We start from the raw sequence: 20,596 nt of genomic DNA on the forward strand, positions 1-20,596 counted from the left end.
CTTTGATGAGGAATTAAGAACTCCAGCCAGGGCTACAGAAGACGGATGTGCCTGGCAGAAGGCACTACATGGTGTCCTGAAGCTGTTCATTAATTGTAAACGATGTTACGGAGTGAGCAGAAACTATTAGAAATTATCTTAATTTCTACATGAGCACTCCTGAGAGAAATCCGAATCTGCACATTTAAATGACTGTTTTCTTGCTAGATTCCATTGCCTTTTTGGCAACACATTCTTTTATGGGTTTTGTACAGACCTTTTCTGATGGAAGAAAATTGCATACCCAGTTCTTCAACTGGGGACAGTTGGTAAGAAAGAAATATTATTTTATCTAGATGAACACCTGATGGAAAGTATTATTTATTTACTTACTTTTTACGTTAGAGAAGGCTCCTTACTGGGGAGGAGGAAATGCATTCATTCTTTGCTGCTTGGAGTACATTGTGAAAAGGTTCAATCCTGTTTGATTTTCCCATTCATTATGGGGTGTGCGTTTCCTAAGTCTTCCGCTCCGTTTCTTTTGTTTATTGTTTACCAGGCACTGTGGGGTCTGCTCTTTAATGTGCCTGGTCCTTTGTTCTTCTGCCATAGGGTGTGAAGATATTTACTTACTTGTCCTCTGCTCTAAACAGCCGTGTGCAAAAGAAAGAGGAAAATTGCATCTTGTCCATCAGCTCCTCATACATCATTCAAAAACTGTGCCCTTAGTATGAAAAGTACAATCCCTCTAGATTTCATTACAGAGGGGTATAGTGATTCATCACAAACCATGCATTGAAAAGACATCATCTGGAAACATGATAATTATTTTAACGTAAATAATTGGAAAGTCATCTTAATTTTTTGTTTCGATAATGCTTTCAACTGTTGGAACAAATGAACATGCCACTTTCTTGCATCAAAACCATTCGCTCTGTGGTTTCTTTAAATAACACTAGGGTGAACTAAAGTTGTTCAAAGTGGGAAAAAATGACTCTGAAAGATATACATGGATAGTATCAAGACCAAAAATACATATGGATCATTTGGTTGCTTGTTAAATTAATTGCTCATTAGGACCTGGCTCTGGCTCTAAATGAGAAAATGCAATAAACAGGAACATTAAAATCAGGACAGGCTTTGTGGTTCTGTCCAGTTTCAAATCTTAAGAACCTATGTCTACATCTGTACCTACATTTATGGATCTGTAACTATGTCTGTATATCTTTTGATGAGCAGTCAGTAACAGCTTTATCTTTTCAATTAGTGACACTGTCATAAATCATAGCAACTCAGAAACAAAACTGGCACAAATATTCTTGCCTCTGGTTGAATTTACAGTCTCTCTTCATGCTGAAAAAGAGTTATAGACATGAAAAAGCTCTCCCTCCAAAACAGTACCGTGCAAGGATGATACTTATTGTATCTGGAGTTTATTGTATGGGCCAGGCTGTCACTTTCCCATAGCGTCTTCATTTATTATGCTAATTAACTTCCCCAGTGCAGGCATGAGGGTATCCGCCTGGTGAAATAGTCTCTGTTGGGGGGGGTGGGGCGGGGCGGTTGAAAGCAAACCTGTTTTGTGCCCGAATAAAAACCCCATCAATGTGTTTCTTTTCAAAGACGGGAGGGTCAATACCATGGTTGTTTTTGTTCCCATCCAGTTATGTAACCGTGGGGACTTGTTTCTTTGCTTTCAGGATTTGTACAAAACACATTAACGCTAAACAATAGGCGCGAGTCAGGGGAGCAAACCCTCGAGCTGTGTCTTGGAGCCGTCCTCCTGGGTTTGGGAACCTCCAATGAGTTCCATCTCCAGTGCTGACTGTGCGTGTGAGTGTGTGTGTGTGTGTGTGAGCGCGTGTGTGTGTTTAGTTAGCTGGCACGCAACACACTTCCCCAGGGTTGTGCTTCCTTTTTCCTGAGATTTGGCGAAGGGTAAAGGGTCGGAGTCACAAGGATACAAAGCATTTGATTAATGTCCAAGTCACCGCCAGGGCTGCCTGAGCCGCCTTCCCTCCAGCCCGGGCCGTGTGAGGCCAGAGCCGTGCGGGGCGCGGCGCGCATGTCCCCGGGTCCCCCGGGAGCGGCCTCTGTCTAGCTCCCCCGGCCTCCCGCGCCCGGCGCCCCCTCCTTCTCCCCGCGCCCCCCGCCTCTCCGCGGCACGTAAAGTCGCCAGTCCCACAGCGGACCCGGTGGAGGCGGCCACTTGCTCCGGCGGGCGCGCGGGACCGGGGGCAGCGGCGGGCGCGCGGCCGGGCGCCCACCATGAGCGACGAGGGTCGCGGGGACGGGCGCGCCGAGAGCGCCCGGGACCTGGAGAAGCAGCTCCGGCTGCGCGTGTGCGTGCTCAGCGAGCTGCAGAAGACCGAGCGCGACTACGTGGGCACGCTGGAGTTCCTGGTGTCGGTGAGCGGCGCGCGCGCGGGCGGCATTGTCTGTGGGCACCTGGGTACCCGTCCGGGCGTCGCGGGCGCCCCAGTGTGCGCGTCCACGCTGGGGCCCCCGGCGGGGCCATGCTGCATGCCTCCAGACGCGCCAGGACCAAAAGTTAGCTCGCGTGGGAGAAGGTTATTGTTCGGGGAATCTCTGCTGATCCATTTCTCCTCTCTCATCTCTACCCCTTCCCTGGTCTGCTCGAGTGCGTTGTGATTTTTTTTTTCCCCCTTCTCTTCCTCTCTGGGGTGATTTTGGGTTTTGTTTGAAGAGTCTTGGCTAGGTGATTCAAGTCCAGCTGCTGCGTTCATGTACATTTCGTTTTTGTTTGTTTTAATCCTTGATTCTTATGGAACTTGAGTTCATTTTTCAGGTTACACGGCAGTGAAGTCTCTTTAGTTATAATAATCCATGGTGGTGGGAGGGCGGGGCGGGAGGGCGCATAGAGAGCAGCGGGGTTGTGATCTCCAGCAGCTGTGGGATATTAAAGCCACAGGAACTGCTCACCGCCATCCTAGTCCTCCTATCTCCTCCCTCCATCCCCCAACCCAGGGTTTAAATCCCCACCCCCGTGGGTTCAGCTCTTGGGTCCCATGTTCGCACTGAGCCCAGAGAAGCGGTGTAATAAATCTCCCATCCAGCGACTTCAGGATTTCTTGAAACTGGCAGGAACTTTGTTTCGGAGTTTTAGCTTGACTCATTGGAAGTGTGCTCTGAAAATGTTTCATTCATTTTAAAGCCAGGAGGGGCAAAACTCAGTGAAAGAAACTTTTTAGACATCACCCAGAAGCTGAATATTTTTCTGTTCGCTGCTGCAGAGACAGAATTTGAGGGTTGGCTCCTCTCCACCGAGACGCGCAGGAGAGCATCATTCAGACACAGAGGACCTTTAGCCTTTGCGAAAATCTCCCTCAAATCTTCTAACCTCCTTTTTCCACCGCCCTATTCCATTCCTCTTTGGTCTGCAAAGGCCAAACTTCCTGCGCAGTGTTCTGAGAGAGGTACACTATCTGCTGATAATCGTTGATAGTGCAAATTCAGTTCTTGGGGTGAGACGCACTGACTGGCTTCTGGTTCACTTCTCAAATTAAAATCGATATACTTGAGCCCCCAGGGGCCGCATTCTTTGGAAAAGTGTGGGTATTTGCAAATATACTGGTAATTGGTGGTAAGTAGGATTGTTGTACACTTCCATGCATCAATGTCAAAAAAGAATGTTTTTAAAGCAAATTTGATTTTTCATAGCTTCAGATTTGACTTTCATGAAACTTTGTTGGCAAACAAGTTCTTTGACTTTCGAAGAATCTGAGTAACTTTTCAAGTTGCATTAGGAACTTCTTTCTGGAGGTATAGGGGAATAGTATTGAGCAAAAGACTTCTAGTTTACAAAAATAGCTAACCTAACCTACCTTAAAAACCAATGTGTTGATTTTTATTTAAAATATCAGTTTTTCCTCTAATCTTAACATCTGATTACTTAAAATGATAATATAATTCTATGTAGAGAGGTAAGAAATTATGGGAGGTATAAAAGAGATTGCATTTTACTGTTAGTAGATCATTTTATGATTCATTCTTCTTATCTCATTTATAAATTATGAGCTCTTCCATTTTTCCTTTTCTTTATTTGCTATTTTCATGTACATGTTCACACACACACCAACACTAATTGGCCCAAAAGTCTGCCTAAACAAAAGTTTACTCTGACTTCCTTTTGGTTTTATAAACATTGAAAGTTTAAGATCTACCTATAATAGATCATTAGATTTTCTTTTGGGGATATTATTTGTAGCAGCATTTACTTGTCATTTGTTTTATATGGTTACTTTCAGTTGATTAGCCAATCTAGTTTTAATTTTATCCTAATTGATACACACCAAGAGCTTTAAAAATATTCAAACCCTTTGGCCTGGTAATTCCTGTTCTAGGAATCCATCCTTAGGGAATGGTCAGAAATACAGATAAACAAAAGAAGTTTTTTTTTTTTTTTTCTTTAAATAGATGTAGTATTAAATAAGTGCAGTGGTAAATTTGTTGCAAAAATTTGATAATGAATTCCCAATTCAAATTTAAATATTTGTTAGATTAGTCATTGTATTTTATTTCTCTCAATACTTCAGCCCATCAGCACGGGTGAGGGTAATTCTGATCTTTATTACAGAGACGAAAAATGTATTTTTAGTTTTCCTGAGAACATATTTTTACTTACACAGCCTTAAAGGAGCAAGCAAATTGTGTTATTTCTCTGGATCAAGTGATCATATGGCCTGAAGGGAAACTTTTTTTTAATAAGATGGTTTCTCTTCTTATTTCCCACCTTTGGCCTTTTAAGGAGAGAGCACCTCCCCCCTCCCCCACCTTCTCCCCATTACTTCTTCCCACACCCATATAGTCCGTGAACATTGCCTTTTTCATCCTCCGGTTTTATCAGTCTGTATGATCTATATGCACCTTCTCTCCAGTAGCCACCCAGGCACACACTTCTTGACTGAACAAGGCTCTGACCTTGAAGCTTGCTGCTGTCATTTGAATGGCACACTCTTCCCATGGGTTGCTTCAGGCCTCTTCTTCTGCTCCTCCCTAACCCTTAGCAACCTGCTGGCTTCCTGCTAGGCTTTCAAGACTCTTCATCTCCTTCAGTAAAACTTTTATGACTCCATCCCTCCATCTTTCCCGGGCTAGAGTGCTCTCAGTTCAGTATCCGCTCTTCTCTGTAGTCAGTTGTTCCTTGGAGCCAGAGCAAGCTTGGGCAGATATCTGACTAGATTTGTCTCATTCTTCTAGAATGCAAGCTTCTTGGGGACAGGGCCACATTTTACTCACTTCTGTTTCCCTAGACTTTCGTGCAATACTTGTGACATCATAAGTACTCAATAAACGCTTACTGCACGAATGAACAGATGAATTCACGAATTTATCTTCTAAACCTCCTGCCCCATTTTTAAGGACAGTTCCTCAGTTCAGTTCAGTTCAGTCGCTCAGTCGTGTCCGACTCTTTGCGACGCCATGAATTGCAGCACGCCAGGCCTCCCTGTCCATCACCAATTCCCAGAGTTCACTGACTCACGTCTATCGAGTTGGTGATGCCATCCAGCCATCTCATCCTCTGTCACCCCTTCTCCTCCTGCCCCCAATCCCTCCCAGCATCAGAGTCTTTTCCAGTGAGTCAACTCTTTGCATGAGGTGGCCAAAGTATTGGAGTTTCAGCTTTCGCATCATTCCTTCCAAAGAACACCCAGGACTGATCTCCTTTAGAATGGACTGGTTGGATCTCCTTGCAGTCCAAGGGACTCTCAAGAGTCTTCTCCAACACCACAATTCAAAAGCATCAATTCTTTGGCACTCAGCCTTCTTCACAGTCCAGCTCTCATATCCATACATGACTACTGGAAAAACCATAGCCTTGACTAGATGGACCTTTGTTGGCAAAGTAATGTCTCTGCTTTTGAATATGCTATCTAGGTTGGTCATAACTTTCCTTCCAAGGAGTAAGTGTCTTTTAATTTCATGGCTGCAATCAACATCTGCAGTGATTTTGGAGCCCCCAAAAGTAAAGTCTGATGCTGTTTCCATTGTGTCCCCATCTATTTCCCTTGAAGTGATGGGACCAGATGCCATGATCTTCGTTTTCTGAATGTTGAGCTTTAAGCCAACTTTTTCACTCTCCTCTTTCACTTTCATCAAGAGGCTTTTTAGATCCTCTTTACTTTCTGCCATAAGGGTGGTGTCATCTGCATATCTGAGGTTATTGATATTTTTCCCGGCAATCTTGATTCCAGCTTGTGCTTCTTCCAGCCCAGTGTTTCTCATGATGTACTCTGCATATAAGTTAAATAAGCAGGGTGACAATATACAGCCTTGATGTACTCCTTTTCGTATTTGGAACCAGTCTGTTCCATGTCCAGTTCTAACTGTTGCTTCCTGACCTGCATATAGGTTTCTCAAGAGGCAGGTCAGGTGGTCTGGTATTCCCATCTCTTTCAGAATTTTCCACAGTTTATTGTGATCCACACAGTCAAAGGCTTTGGCATAGTCAAAGCAGAAATAGATATTTTTCTGGAACTCTCTTGCTTTTTCTATGATCCAGTGGATGTTGGCAATTTTATCTCTTGTTCCTCTGCCTTTTCTAAACCCAGCTTGAACATCTCCTCAATCATCCTTAAATTCCTGATTTTTTTTTCCATTTGGTCTGTATAGATAGTGGAAGTTAAGTTTCACTCAGGCACATATGTGTTATGTAAGAAGAAGCTTTAAGAAAAAATGTAGCTTCTGCATTTAAAAGTGCAACTATTTAAATCAGGTATCAAGGTATTAAGGACATTGTAGCATTGTTATTTAAATCCATTGTAGTCTAAATTTTCATTTGGGTCCTTGGATAGATTATATTATTGGAATTGATTATTTTTAGGTCTTAGGTAAAATGGTAGAGAGTGACAATTTGTTTGAACTTCTGTTCTTGTTTTGCTTGGGAAATGAAATTCTAGGCTTCATTAGGAATACTCTAAAACATTTCTTTTCTAAAAGAAAATGCTTTTATAGACCTAATATCCAGTGTTTGATATCCAGAGTCTGGACAATAGTAGGTTGTAACTGGTTTCCTGGAGAAAGGACAGACCAGGGTCGATTTCAAGGGTGTGTCTTATACGGTCGCACAGGGCTGCCAAGTCTGAAGGACCGCAAGCTTAGTTTGATGCTGTGCCATCAATGATTGAAATTCTTACTAATTTTATCTAGGAAGTTGTGCTTTGCATGTGAAGTCCAGTGGGACGATGGGATGTGAACAGAACAGATACACGAAAGAAAAAATACAGCTTCAGACTTCAATAAAACTTTTTAAACAAAGTTTTCTTTATTTATTTATGGGTGTTCATTGCTGCTTGGGCTTTCCTCTAGTTTCAGAGAGTGGAAGCTACTCTCCAGTTGTGGTGTGAGGGCTTCTCACTGCGGTGGCCTCTCTTGTTGCAGAGCATGGGCTCTAGGGCACGGAGGCTTCAGTAGTTGCGACTTCTGGGCTCTTGAGCACAGGCTCCGTAGTTGTGGCCCAGGGGCTTAGTTGCTCCAGGGCATGTGGGATCTCCCCAGGCCAGGCATGAACCCCAGTCTCCTTCATTAGTAGGTGGATTCTTTACCACTGAGCCACCAGGGAAACCCTTCAGTACCCTTAATAGCACTTTTTTTTCTTTCCTTTTGAATGAAAGGCCTCACGTTTGAATTTTGCACTGGGCCTGGAAAATTGTGTCGACACGTTTCACTGTGGCAGGTGGCGTTGAGGCAGGGTGATCATATAGTTTTCATTTAAACTGGGACACTTCCGAGGATGCAGGGGCCTGCTAGTAATAATTATGCAGGGAAGCAGGTGTACACTGGGATTGTACCTGGCTAATCAGAAAGCACAGTTATTCCCCATTGTTGGAACATTAAGACACAGACTTTGAGTTCAGCTGTATATCTTTTCATAAACAAAAGATTCTGAAATTTGTTACCTGTCTAGGCTTTGCCCTCAGATACCCCAGAATCTGAGTCCTATCTCTCATTGCTATATAGAGCCACAGATTTTGGTCAAGGTGAGTGTCTGATCTGTGTGTCTGTTATATTCTCCTCTGCCCTTTTTCTGTGTCTCTGAGTCTCTGCTTCCTCTTTCTCTGTGTTTCCCTTTGGTCAGTTTGGTCCTTCCCATGGTAATCTTGACTTTAAGACAGTGACAGGTTGCAGTCTATGTAACAACAGTCAGAGTTAGTATGGTGCTTTACAGTTTATACTGAGCAACTGTGTATTTCTTATCTGATTTGGCTTATTATATGTGAATCTCTTGTGCTCAGTTGTGTCCTACTCTTTGAAACCCCATAGACTGTAGCCTGCCAGGCTCCTCTGTCCATGGAATTTTCCAGGCAAGAATACAGGAGTGGGTTGTCATTTCCTACTCCAGGGGATCTTTCCAAACCAGGATCGAATCTGCATCTTTTGCATCTCCTGCATTGGCAGGCAGATTCTTTACCACTGCACCACCTGGAAAGCCCTTAGCTCTTTGACATGGTGCTCCTGAGAGCTCCAGGCTTCTGGGGTTTGGCTTCAGGAGCCCTTGAAGAGGATCCAGAGAGTTGAATTGTGTGGCTCCAGGCTCTCTACCCTGGGACCTCCTCATGTAGCCCCACTGTCCTCTGATTTGTGCTTTTGCTAAAGCAATTAGAAAAACACCTCATCTGGGTGGTAAACTCTGAGAGAGTAGAGATGGCACCTTTACTTCCTCAGTATGCTTTACTTGAGCTCATCATGGTGCTTTGTAAACAGCAAGTACTCAAGAAAACAAATAGACAGATGAAGCAAAAGCAAACAAAATGGTTTGAATTGGGTTTCAGTCATGATGCAGCATTTTGAGGTAAAGATAAATTGATTCAATACATGTTTTGCATGGACCTGTGTGCCCCTCAGCATTATACATTGCAGGCTGAACCCTCAGTATTCAAATAATCACAGTGCCATCTGGGAGCTTAAGTGATAGAGTAATAAGCCAAGTGGCAGGTAGGCACAAGGGACTCCCTCAGTCTGGGGTCAGGGGAAGGGTGGGTAAGAGGTGATAATAGAGCTGGCTCCTGAAGGATGAGGAGGAACGTGCCAGACTTGGAAGAAATTTATCCCTCCTGAAATAGTAAAACACATTGAGGGTGACCATGGTATGGCAGGCAGCAGGTGGTGCTGGCATGGCTTGGCATGCTCCAGTGCTAAAAGATTCTTAATTAATGGGGATAAACAGTCCTGTGTGCTTTTTGAGTATTGGGAAGAGATGAGATATGTTCAGACCAGTTTGAGAAGGGTTCCATTCTTAAGAATTATGACTTCAGTTAAAGACAGTGAGAAGTCATTGTGTGGGACTTGCCCCCTTATTAATAATAAGTCCAGGGCCTCCAAGGTTGGCACTGGGAAGGGGTTGCTTGTGGGAAGAAGTTTCCAGGCCAAGATTCCCTGAATCTATGTCTTTGAATTTGGCCTTGGGACCCCTTCCTCTTGTTCTTTATTTCTGCCACCTCCCTGGCTCTCTGGCTCCCCTCGTGGCTCAGATGGTAAAGAATCTGCCTGCAATCCAGGAGACCTGGGGTCGACCCCTGGGTAGGGAGGATCTCCAAGAGAAGGAAATGGCAACCAACTCTAGTATTTTTGCCTGGAGAATCCCATGGACAGAGGAGCCTGGCAGGCTATCGTCCATGGGGTCGTAAAGAGTCTGACATGACTGAGCGACTAACACACTGTTTCTTTGTCCGTTCACACAAGAATGCAGAGAAGGTGTTTCCTTGCTCCTCTTAATCTGGGACAGTTTATAAACTTCCAAAAGTTGTTACTGTTTACTGAGGGAGTGCACAGACCAGTAATCCCGGAAACGACACAAAACATAAATATAGTCTAGCTTGTGTAACACAGATTTCTGCTCCTACCAAAGTGATCTTGCTCTCCAGGTCTGCAGACCCTGCCCTATTTTCATCCTAAACCTTAAGACAGCTCCTGTTGATCATCCTGACTGGACCCTACTCCCAGGCTGGCTTGACTGAGTTCTTTTTTGCGAGTCGTTAGACTGAAGGTGTATTCTCGAGAATGACATCAGGAAATAGCTTTTAAGCTGTCCTGACTATTTATGGTAATTACAGTAGGAAACATACCATGAATTAAATGGGGCTTTTGCATAGTTCTGATATTTGGAGTGTTAATCATGTGACCAGAACTGACTTGCTGTCTAGGGGGATGTGGAGAGGAATGTGTCTTTAGTCTTAAGGCTTCATCTGCATGACTGTGCTGTATTATAATTTGATAACGTTGATATGAGTAGGCTTAATTGAGATTAGTTTTGTTTCTTAGCAAGAGAATTCTATCAACAGAGTTGAGGAACGAAGATTGAAATCTGGGTACCTGTTAGGAGTTTCAAACATTTCACTGGTCCAGGTAAGAACTGAGGAATGTCTGATCTAAGGTAGAAACAATGATGAAGATAAAAAAAACTAAACCCAAACAAAACTCTTAAAAAAAAAAAGTCAACCCACAAAACATCAAAACACCCAACAACCATGAGACATTTCTTGGGTAGAACCATTAGCATTTATGTTCACTCAGAAGTGGAAGCTTAAGTAGAATGGAGAATATTAGAATGGTTTCTAGTTTGAAGACAGGATGGGGAGGGTCATTAACTCGAAATGAAGTGCAAGAGGCAGAACGGCGTGGGGAGGAGGAGAAAAGTGAATTTGGTTTTCAACTTGCTGAGTTCAAAGTCTGCTATGATTTTTGAAGATTAGAATGTGGAAGACATGGAGAAAGTAACTACTCATGTATGTTGGAGCCATCAGGGTAGATGAGATGACAAAGGGGAAGCAATTCAAGGAAGAAAACATCCTAACCAAGAATAGGATGTAGAGTGCACTGGTGTCTTGGACTGAGTTGTCAAGGGTTGAAACAAAGAACTGGGGTCAAGTGATCTCTTGAAAGCCAAGGAAAGATCTAGCTCCCAGAAGAAAAGTTCCTTTCAACTCTCAGAGCTTTTCAGAAGTAGGTTGTGTGAAGACTGAAGAGACAACTGGATTTGGCAATTAAAACGGCACTGAAGTTTTGGCTTCAGGAACATGCATGAGCAGAAGCCTAAGAAGGAGCTGGAAGACGTGATCTGAGTGGAAGCCGAGGAGATGAAGATGGATGGAAAAGCTATTCAAGAGGCTGGTAGTAAATGCAAAGAGAGAAACAGGTTATAAACATTAAGGTATGTCTAGGGATGTTTGAGGGAGATGAGTATAGCTGAGGAGATGGAGATGATAGATAAAAAAAGGGAACTGAAGCAGCTTCAGCAGAGCATCATGGAAGTCAAATGCATCACTTGGTAAATCAAGAGCCACCAAGGAGCTGGGAGGCAAGGAAGGCACTTGGCAAAATTTTCCGAGCCATCCTGCCATGGAACATACCCACAGCAAAACGTCATGATAGAGTCTAAACTTTTTTAAAACTCTTGCATGTTTTAAAATTACGGAACTGCTGGGACACACCCTTTGCATCTCTCTGTGACCACTTGCCAGCAGCTCTGCCTCCTGCATGGGGACAGTGGGGTGAAGTGCATGGTGCAGACCATGGGTTTAGAGGCCCAGTAACCTTGGTTAAAGTCTTGGTACTGAAATGTACAAACAGTGTGATGTTGGCAACTTACATAGCCTCTTTATGCCTCCTTGCATATCTGGAAAACATAGTCAATACTGTCTCACAGGGCTGGCCTAAAATTTAAATCAACTTCTGTAGGTGAAGTGTGACTTTTTAAAATGCAACATACAAAGTTAGAAGTCAGAAGAGGGAAGTAGCTTGCATTAATTTATTATTATATCTATTATGATTAGGTTCAAATCTTGAAAATAATGACATAGTCATTTTTAAAAATCATGATATAAACGATGTACAGTTTATGCATTACATTTAATGCACATTGCAGTCATTGCTCACACTTTTAAATAAGAAACGCTGGTTTACCTGACAACATTTTTGTCAGATTACATTTTTCCCCAGTACTTGTCTTTTGAGTGTTTTTTTTTTTAACTCTGCATTTGTGCATGCTAAGTCTCTTCAGTCATGTCCAACTCTTTGCGACCCCATGGACTGTAGCCTGCCAGGCTTCTCTGTCCCTGGGATTCTCCAGGCAAGAATACTGGAGTGGGTTGCCATTTCCTACTCCAGGGGATCTTCCCCACCCAGGGATTGAACCCAAGTCTCCTAAGTCGTCTGCATTGGTAGGTGGATTCTTTACCACTAGTGCCACCTGGGAAGCCCTTTTTACTCTATACCTGGCATTATATTTTAAAATATAATTTAATACCAAATTAAATTGTTATGCTTGAGTGTTAGGTATAATTGATTTGACCTAAAGATAATTGTTTTTGTTTTTTATTAGGTATTTAAAGTCTTATAATATTTATTTTTCATAATAGATGCATTTTTATTATTCTCAACTTAGTAAATGTTTCTTTTCTTGAAAGTGTGGTTGGGTCACTTTACCAGTAGTTTTGAGTATAATCATTCAAATCTTGACACATCTAATAAAAACTTTGTTTTCTAATTTTTCCCCATTCTCATGAACTATTGCATTTGATCCATGAGTTCATTGATTGCAATTTTTAATACAATTGATACCTTAAGTTGAGGTTCTGATACTTAAATACTTTTAGTTACTGTGAATGATTTCAGACTTTGAATCTTTGAATAATTTTTTTTTAAATTCTAGCTTTGCCATATTGCTAAGTATAGTGTACAAAAAAAGACCTGTTTCATTGGAGAATATCTAAGCCAAGGACATTATGTTCTAAATACATATTTTCCATGAAAAGACAGGCCCTTCATTTGAAAAGGTTAAATGGTATAATACTTAAGAAATGACCCCAGCTGGTTAAATTTAGAATACTGATATGAAACTATTTTCTGGGTTTATAGCAAAAATCTAGCAGTGTAGAATATGAATGGGTAAGCATTTTAATTCACTTCAAAGCTTCATTTCTCTGAGAAAGTCAAATAAGGGTTGATATCTCTGTTTGACTTTGCTTTGCCACTTTTGTGATTTTAATGATCTATTTAAGTTGTCTTCTTGCCAGGAAGAGAAGCTTTATAGATGGTGACACATTTTCAGCGGTTGTGCAAGAAGCGCTGTTTGCCTTTGATGCCTTGTAATGTCTCAACTTGGCCTTGGTTTCTTGCTCCCTTGGATTATAGTTTTTTCTTATTTGAGACTATTGCCCCAAAGAAAGAAACAGGATTCCAAAAATGGCATCTCCTATTCCAAAGTTTTATTCCTGTCAGTAGTACTAGAGGATGAGCTGTGAAAAGACATTATTTTACCTAAATGTAATAACTCACTATTTTCCCAGAGGTGAAATTAGGAGAGTTAAGGGGAATTCCATTTTTTACAGTGTATATCCATGCCACGTTTGACTTTATATAATTGTAATATATATAGAAATATATTTTATTTATAGATTTTACATCTCCACATTTTCTGGAATATTCTAGATATACTTTTTTCTCAATTTTTCGTGTCTCTGTTAATAATGAGATCCCTGGCAGAGACTTCCCCTTCTCCCTGGCTGGTATGAGGTTGTGATAGTAGATGATGGGACAGCCATTTTTGACCATGAACTAGAAGTCATATGTTGAGGATGACAGAGGAACAAATAAAGATGAGTCCATTTCTTTATTAAAGAAGTCTAACCTGTAGCCTTGGAGAAGGCAATGGCAAGCCACTCCAGTACTCTTGCCTAGAAAATCCCATGGATGGAGGAGCCTGGTGGGCTACAGTCCATGGGGTCGCCACCAGTCGGTCGAGACTGAGTGACTTCACTTTTCACTTTCACGCAATGGAGAAGGAAATGGCAACCCACTCCAGTGTTCTTGCCTGGAGAATCCTAGGGACGGCAGAGCCTGGTGGGCTGCTGTCTATGGGGTTGCAAGAGTTGGACATGACTGCAGCGACTTAGCAGCAGCAGCAGCAACCCGTAGCCTATCAAAAATGGGCCTGTTAGATAAATTAGTATTTAACTCTGTCCTAAAGTCATTTTTTTTTTGAGATTTCACATTTTGCTTCGAAATTCATATTAATTTATGCAAATTATTAACAAATTGGCAAACTTTAATCTATTTTTTTGCCTTTGTCTTGTCAAGTGGAGTAATCTTAATGTTTAAAGTTCATTTTTAGCTTTTCTTTAATGACTCTTCTGTAGCTCACCAATGATTTCCCTAGACTATGCTAAAACCACAATTTTTTTTTTTTAAAAGAACGGTCCTTTTTTTTAAACCTGTACTTATAATTATTTTTCCAGAAGACCAGAATTTTTGTGTTTATTATGTATATTTACAAGGATATTTGTTCAGCTGCTTTCTCTGAGGCCAAACAACAGTAGTTTAAACAACACAGAAGGATTGTTTGTGACTATGAAAGCGGTATGTAATCAACATGCCTTTTTTGTATCCTCTCTTGGCGCTGTGGTTATTTAATTTTTCAGTACTATTGCCCAACAGTGTCCCGGGAAATGAGCAGCGTCATCGGGTCATTAAGAGACCTCGTGTCCTATCTTACTGCTCCAGCATCCCCTAGGACCATCTACATCAGTCTGTAGGACGGAGAACCAGTATTTAATATAGTTTCTCCAGTGGTTCCAGTGAGCAGAGGATGTTGGAGAACCAACACACGAGGGTTTTGTTTTTGTCCATATGGTTGAAGTTGGCCTACTAGGATCCCTTGCAAGTTCTAGCCTCAGAGGGACTGAGGGTGGGCAAGTTCCACACCTCACTTTTGCTCCCATCCTCTTGGCCAGAACTTCATGACAAGGCTGAATCAGCTGCAAGGGAGACTGGGAAATGTATCTAGTGGGGCGGCCATGCATACTGATGAGATGTGGGGAGTTTTATACAGTAAGTCCTCAACATATGAAACTTGAAAGTTACAGACTTTCAAAGATGTGAACACGTGTGCCAGCCTGTCCATGCCAACTGTGGTACTGTACTACTGTGCTTTTCAAGGTACTGTACTGTCAGATGAAAAAGATTTTCTTTATTTTTTGTGTTTGTTTTTTATGTACATATTATTTGTGTGAAAAAGTATTGTAAACCTATTACAGTACAGTACTATGTAGCTGAGAGTATATAGCTGAGAGGTCCCTAGGCTAACTTTGTTGGACGAACCAACAAATTGGACTTAACAAACACACTCTTGGAACAGAACTGGTTCCTATGTAGGGGAATTACTGCACTAAAATTAAGAGGTAGAGAATTAATATTGAGAGGCAGAGTAATATCTGACACCTTTTGGGACCCAGTGGTATTAATAATTTAGGCTTGTCCCTCAGAAATCATTTATATTAATTCTTGGATTCCTTTACTGTAAGAACTTATTATACTAAAATACCACTTGAATCATTTCCCTAAAATGATACATTCTTGTCCACATAGAAGTCCATTTCATGTTTCATTTATCTATCCCTTCACAAGTGTTTGTAAGTGTTCCACTAGGTCCTCCCCCCAACACCCCTGTAGTTGGCTTCGACTGCAGGAAGAGTTGGGAGATTTGGATATTTCGTGTAAGTTAAAATTTTTTCTGGTTCCCCTTCCCCCCAAAGAAAGTCCCAGAATACTCTGGAAATCATCATATATTATGTGTTTGTTTTGTGTCAGGCACTGTATATTCCTGTATAACTTGCAACTCACAGCTCCTTTCAAGGATTGTATCCTTACAGCGGTAAAGAATCTGCCTACCAATGCAAGAGACACAAGAGACAAGGGTTCGATCCCTGATTCAGGAAGATCCCCTGGAGGAGGCCATGGCAACCCAATCCAGTTTTCTTGCCTGGGAAATTCATGGACAGAGGATCCTGGCAGTTCACAGTCCATGGGTTTATAAAAAGTTGGACACAGCTGAACACATGGCACCTGTTAACTCACGCCTGAGGCCACCCTGATGAGTAGGGATTCTGAGTAGATCTGATCCACTGTGTTGGTGATTCTCTGGCCTGGGGATTTCTAGATGGTGGGAACAGTATGATATATCAGGGCTGGGAAAACCAAGGCAGATGTTGGGAGCTGGACACACAACTTGTTGACTCCGGAAGTACACAGAGGCTAAAAGAGAGGACGGAATAGTATCAAGAGCAGGCCAGCAACAGAAGCTCACAGTCAATCCAGGATGGGTCAGAGCCAGGCAAGCACTCAGGAGCCAGAGATTATCCAGAAGTTAGGAGTTTCCCTTACAGAAATGAGGAAATGCAAGTGAACCTTTAAAAAATAGACAACTCTAGTTCTCCCATTGGTAATGTTTATCATCACTAAGACTAGTTTCAGGTTAATTTAATTCCTTCTGGGTCAGTTTGGATCTCTTTGTGCTTGTTTACTTAGCACTTCATAGCAGATTTAAAGCTGTTATATATAATGTTATGTATGCTGCTGCTGCTGCTGCTAAGTCGCTTCAGTCGTGTCTGACTCTGTGCGACCCCAGAGATGGCAGCCCACCAGGCTCCCCTGTCCCTGGGATTCTCCAGGCAAGAACACTGGAGTGGGTTGCCAATTCCTTCTCCAATGCATGAAAGTGAAAAGTGAAAGTGAAGTCACTCAGTCGTGTCTGACTCTTCGCGACCCCATGGATTGCAGCCTACCAGGCTCCTCCGTCCATGGGATTTTCTAGGCAAGAGTACTGGAGTTGGGTGCCATTGCCTCCTCCAATGTTATATATAGCTCATATTTATTCTATATATGATTAAATCATGAAATGTTTGAGGCAAGTGTTAATTTTACACACATCCCTTCTAGTCTCAAAAATGTATATATACTGCTTTGCATTCAATGGATATTGTATAGATCACGTTGGTAGAACACATTATTGTGATTTAAATACAAATGAAGTGAATCCATAATTAAAATGATCATCATTCCTGGATTGTTTTATTTGCCAAGTCTACTTCAGATGAGGAGGGTAACTGGCCTTCAGGTAGTCAAAGCATGAAGTTTGATAAATGAAATTATTTAGTTATGGGCATTTTCTACCAAGGACAGTCCAGTTCAGTTCAGTCGCTCAGTCGTGTCCAACTCTTTGCAACCCCATGAATCGCAGCACTCAAGGCCTCCCTGTCCATCACCAACTCCTGGAGTTTACCCAAACTCATGTCCATTGAGTTGGTGATGCCATCCAGCCATCTCATCCTCTGTCGTCCCCTTCTCCTCCTGCCCCCAATCCCTCCCAGCATCAGAGTCTTTTCCAATGAGTCAACTCTTCCCATGAGGTGGCCAAAGTATTGGAGTTTCAGCTTTAGCATCAGTCCTTCCAAGGAACACCCAGGACTGGTCTCCTTCAGAATGGACTGGTTGGATCTCCTTGCAGTCCAAGGGACTCTCAAGAGTCTTCTCCAACACCAAAGTTCAAAAGCATCAGTTCTTCGGCGCTCAGCTTTCTTCACAGTCCAACTCTCACATCCATACGTGACCACTGGAAGAACCATAGGCCTTGACTAGATGGACCTTTGTTGGCAAAGTAATGTCTCTGCTTTTGAATATGCTATCTAGGTTGGTCATAACTTTCCTTCTAAGGAGTAAGTGTCTTTTAATTTCATGGCTGCAATCACCACCTGCAGTGATTTTGAAGCCCCCAAAAGTAAAGTCTGACACCGTTTCCAAGTGATGGGACCAGATGCCATGATCTTCGTTTTCTGAATGCTGAGCTTTAAGCCAACTTTTTCACTCTCCTCTTTTACTTTAATCAAGAGGCTTTTTAGTTCCTCTTCACTTTCTGCCATAAGGGTGGTGTCATCTGCATATCTGAGATTACTGATATTTCTCCTGGCAATCTTGATTCCAGCTTGTTCTTCTTCCAGCCCAGCATTTCTCATGATGTGCTTTGCACGTAAGTTAAATAAGCAGGGTGACAATATACAGCCTTGACGTACTCCTTTTCCTATTTGGAACCAGTCTGTTGTTCCATGTCCAGTTCTAATTGTTGCTTCCTGACCTGCATATAGGTTTCTCAAGAGGCAGTTAGTACAATCATATAACTGAATAATCTTCGAGTCCAAAAGGGAATCATGCTATGGATGAATGAGTATAGTTTTCAGCTGAAGTATGAGAAGTTGACATTTCTCCTGTATATTTTTCAGTGAGATAATAATCCTCATGTATAAATTGTGCCTTCTCTGTATGGTGAAATTTTTTGAGAATAGCAAATGTTTTCTGAGATTTCTTTTTTTTTTCAGTTTTACTTAGTGTTGACCTAGTTACAAGGAATATGATCAGTTGGACTGTCAGAAATTTGAGAGTTTAGTTGATACTTGAATGAATTGTTCATTTTAAACATACACATTTTTATAGTTGAGGATTTAGGTAAGATTCAACTTTCATGGCATTAGGAAAATATAAGCAAATGTTATAAGAGATCTAGATAGTCAGCCAGAATATTTGAATCAATTTTTGAAAAGAAAAAGTCCGCTAACTAGATTTAAAGAAAAAATATAGCTTTACTATTACTGTATTATATATCCTCTCTAAACATTATTTTCTAGCCTGCCAGAATTCAAAGTTCCAACTCAGTGATATTATAGATTTTTTTCTTTACTATTTTATATCTGTTAAGTGAAATTCACAGTAATTTTTAGAAAAAGGCAGAGCTAAAAGAATCTATTAAAAAATGACACACACAAAAACCAATATAAAACAGTATGGAAGTTTCTCAGAAACCTGAAAATGGAACTACTACATGATCTAGAAATTCCACTCCTGGTATGTATCTGAAAAAAAATTAAAACACACTAATTTGAAAAAGTACATACACTCCAGTGTTCATAGCAGCGTTACTTATAATTGCCAACACACAGACACACACACACACACACACACACACACAATGGACTGTTACTCAGTCATAAAAAATAATTAAATTTTACTGTTTGCAGCAACATGGATGGACTTGGAGGGCGTTATGCCAAGTGAAGTAAGTCAGAGAAAGACGGTATTATATCGTTATATGTGGAATCTAAAAATACCACAAACTAGTGAAAGTAACTAAAAAGAAGCATACTCACAGATAGAACAAATTTTTGGTTACCAGTGGGGAGAGGGAAGGGAGCAGGGGCAGTATAGGGATAGGGGATTAAGAGGTACCAACTATTTGGTAAATATAAGCTACAAGGATATATTGTATAACATAGGAGAACATAGCTAATATTTTATAATATGAAATATAACCTTTAAAAATTGTGAATCACTCTATTGTACACCTGTGACTTACATAATGTCATAACATTATTTTTACTTCAGTAAAAATGACATTCAGAATGTTCTAAAAAGAGAGAATGGGATTGGTGATTTTTTATTCGTTTCTAAAACCAATTTGTTTAATCTCTATAATGTTTATACTACATTAATTATCAATGTAGTATAGTTATATGTCAGGCCAATTTAAATAATACCTCTAATATGATAGGTCTTATGATTTATCCTCTCCAATAATTGTAATATGAGAAAGAGGGATATATGTATACAGATAGCTAATTCGCTTTACTATACAGAAGAAACTAATACAACATTGTAAAGCAATTATACTCCAGTAAAAATTTAAAAAAATAGTCTAGATGTTTTGAGTGTTAATATTCTAGGGCCTGTTTATTGCACACCTACTGTGTGCGAGGAACTGTTCTGGGCTCAGGGGATAGATCACTGACAAGAATGAAAAATTTCTGGTTTCACGAGACACTCTACACAGGAGCTACAAGAGAAATGAGTAAAGTGTGTATTAGCTGCTCCAAATGGCAAGGAGAGTGAAAGAAGCAGATGGGGAATCAAAATCTGTGTGTGTTTTGATATTTTATAGAAGATGAAAATGCAGGAATCCACTCCTTTCTGTCCTATTTCTTTCTGTAATTCCCTAAAAATACTTCAAAATAACTTTTATTTTTTTACTGTTAACTCTGATAGACAATATCCAAGAGCAGAGTGTTAATCAGATCCCTAGTTTAACTCCTCAGTATAATTATAATTTAGTGGTGAAATTCAACCCAGTTATACATTTGCCAACAAAAGTCTGTCTAGTCAAGGCTATGGTTTTTCCAGTAGCCATGTATGTATTTGAAAGTTGGACTATAAAGAAAGCTGAGCGCCAAAGAATTGATGCTTTTGAACTGTGGTGTTGGAGAAGACTCTTGAGAGTCCCTAGGACTGCAAGGAGATCCAACCAGTCCATCCTAAAGGAAATCAGCCCTGAATGTTCATTGGAAGGACTGATGCTGAAGCTGAAACTCCGATACTTTGGCCACCTGATGCAAAGAGCTGACTCATTTGAAAAGCCCCTGATGCTGGGAAAGATTGAAGGCGAGAGGAGAAGGGGACGACAGAGGATGAGATGGTTGGATGGCATCGCTGACTCAATGGACATGAGTTTGAGTAAACTCTGGGAGTTGGTGATGGACAGGGAGGCCTGGCGTGCTGCAGTCCATGGGGTTGCAGAGTCGGACATGACTAAGGGACTGAACTGAACTGAACTGATACATTGCTAATAAAGTTAACAGATTCCTGAAAGAGTGGTGACTCAGACATAAGGCTTTAAGTAGTCAGTTCTTTAGCTGTCATTGTTCAATAATCTAACTTTAACAAGCATTTGTTTTTTGGAGTTGCAAACCCAAAATCTGCTCCCTTCATGCCACCAAGAGCT

The 20,596-nt window shown here is 41.3% G+C and overlaps 1 protein-coding gene across 2 annotated transcripts in view; it reads left to right on the top strand.

Moving 5' to 3' along the window:
• The first annotated feature begins 1,768 nt into the window (after positions 1-1,768).
• PREX2 (phosphatidylinositol-3,4,5-trisphosphate dependent Rac exchange factor 2) overlaps positions 1,769-20,596 on the top strand; it is a 302,468-nt gene continuing 283,640 nt past the window's right edge. The window contains exon 1 of one of the 2 annotated variants that reach the window (XM_027561133.1): positions 1,769-2,388. In XM_027561133.1, coding sequence (XP_027416934.1) covers positions 2,248-2,388 — 141 coding nt within the window. In that variant the 5' untranslated portion in view covers positions 1,769-2,247. The remainder of the gene's footprint in view (positions 2,389-20,596) is intronic. The other variant, XM_027561132.1, reaches the window with a different exon arrangement.

This window comes from Bos indicus x Bos taurus, chromosome 14 (genome assembly GCF_003369695.1).
Source record: "Bos indicus x Bos taurus breed Angus x Brahman F1 hybrid chromosome 14, Bos_hybrid_MaternalHap_v2.0, whole genome shotgun sequence".
NCBI lineage: Eukaryota > Metazoa > Chordata > Mammalia > Artiodactyla > Bovidae > Bos > Bos indicus x Bos taurus.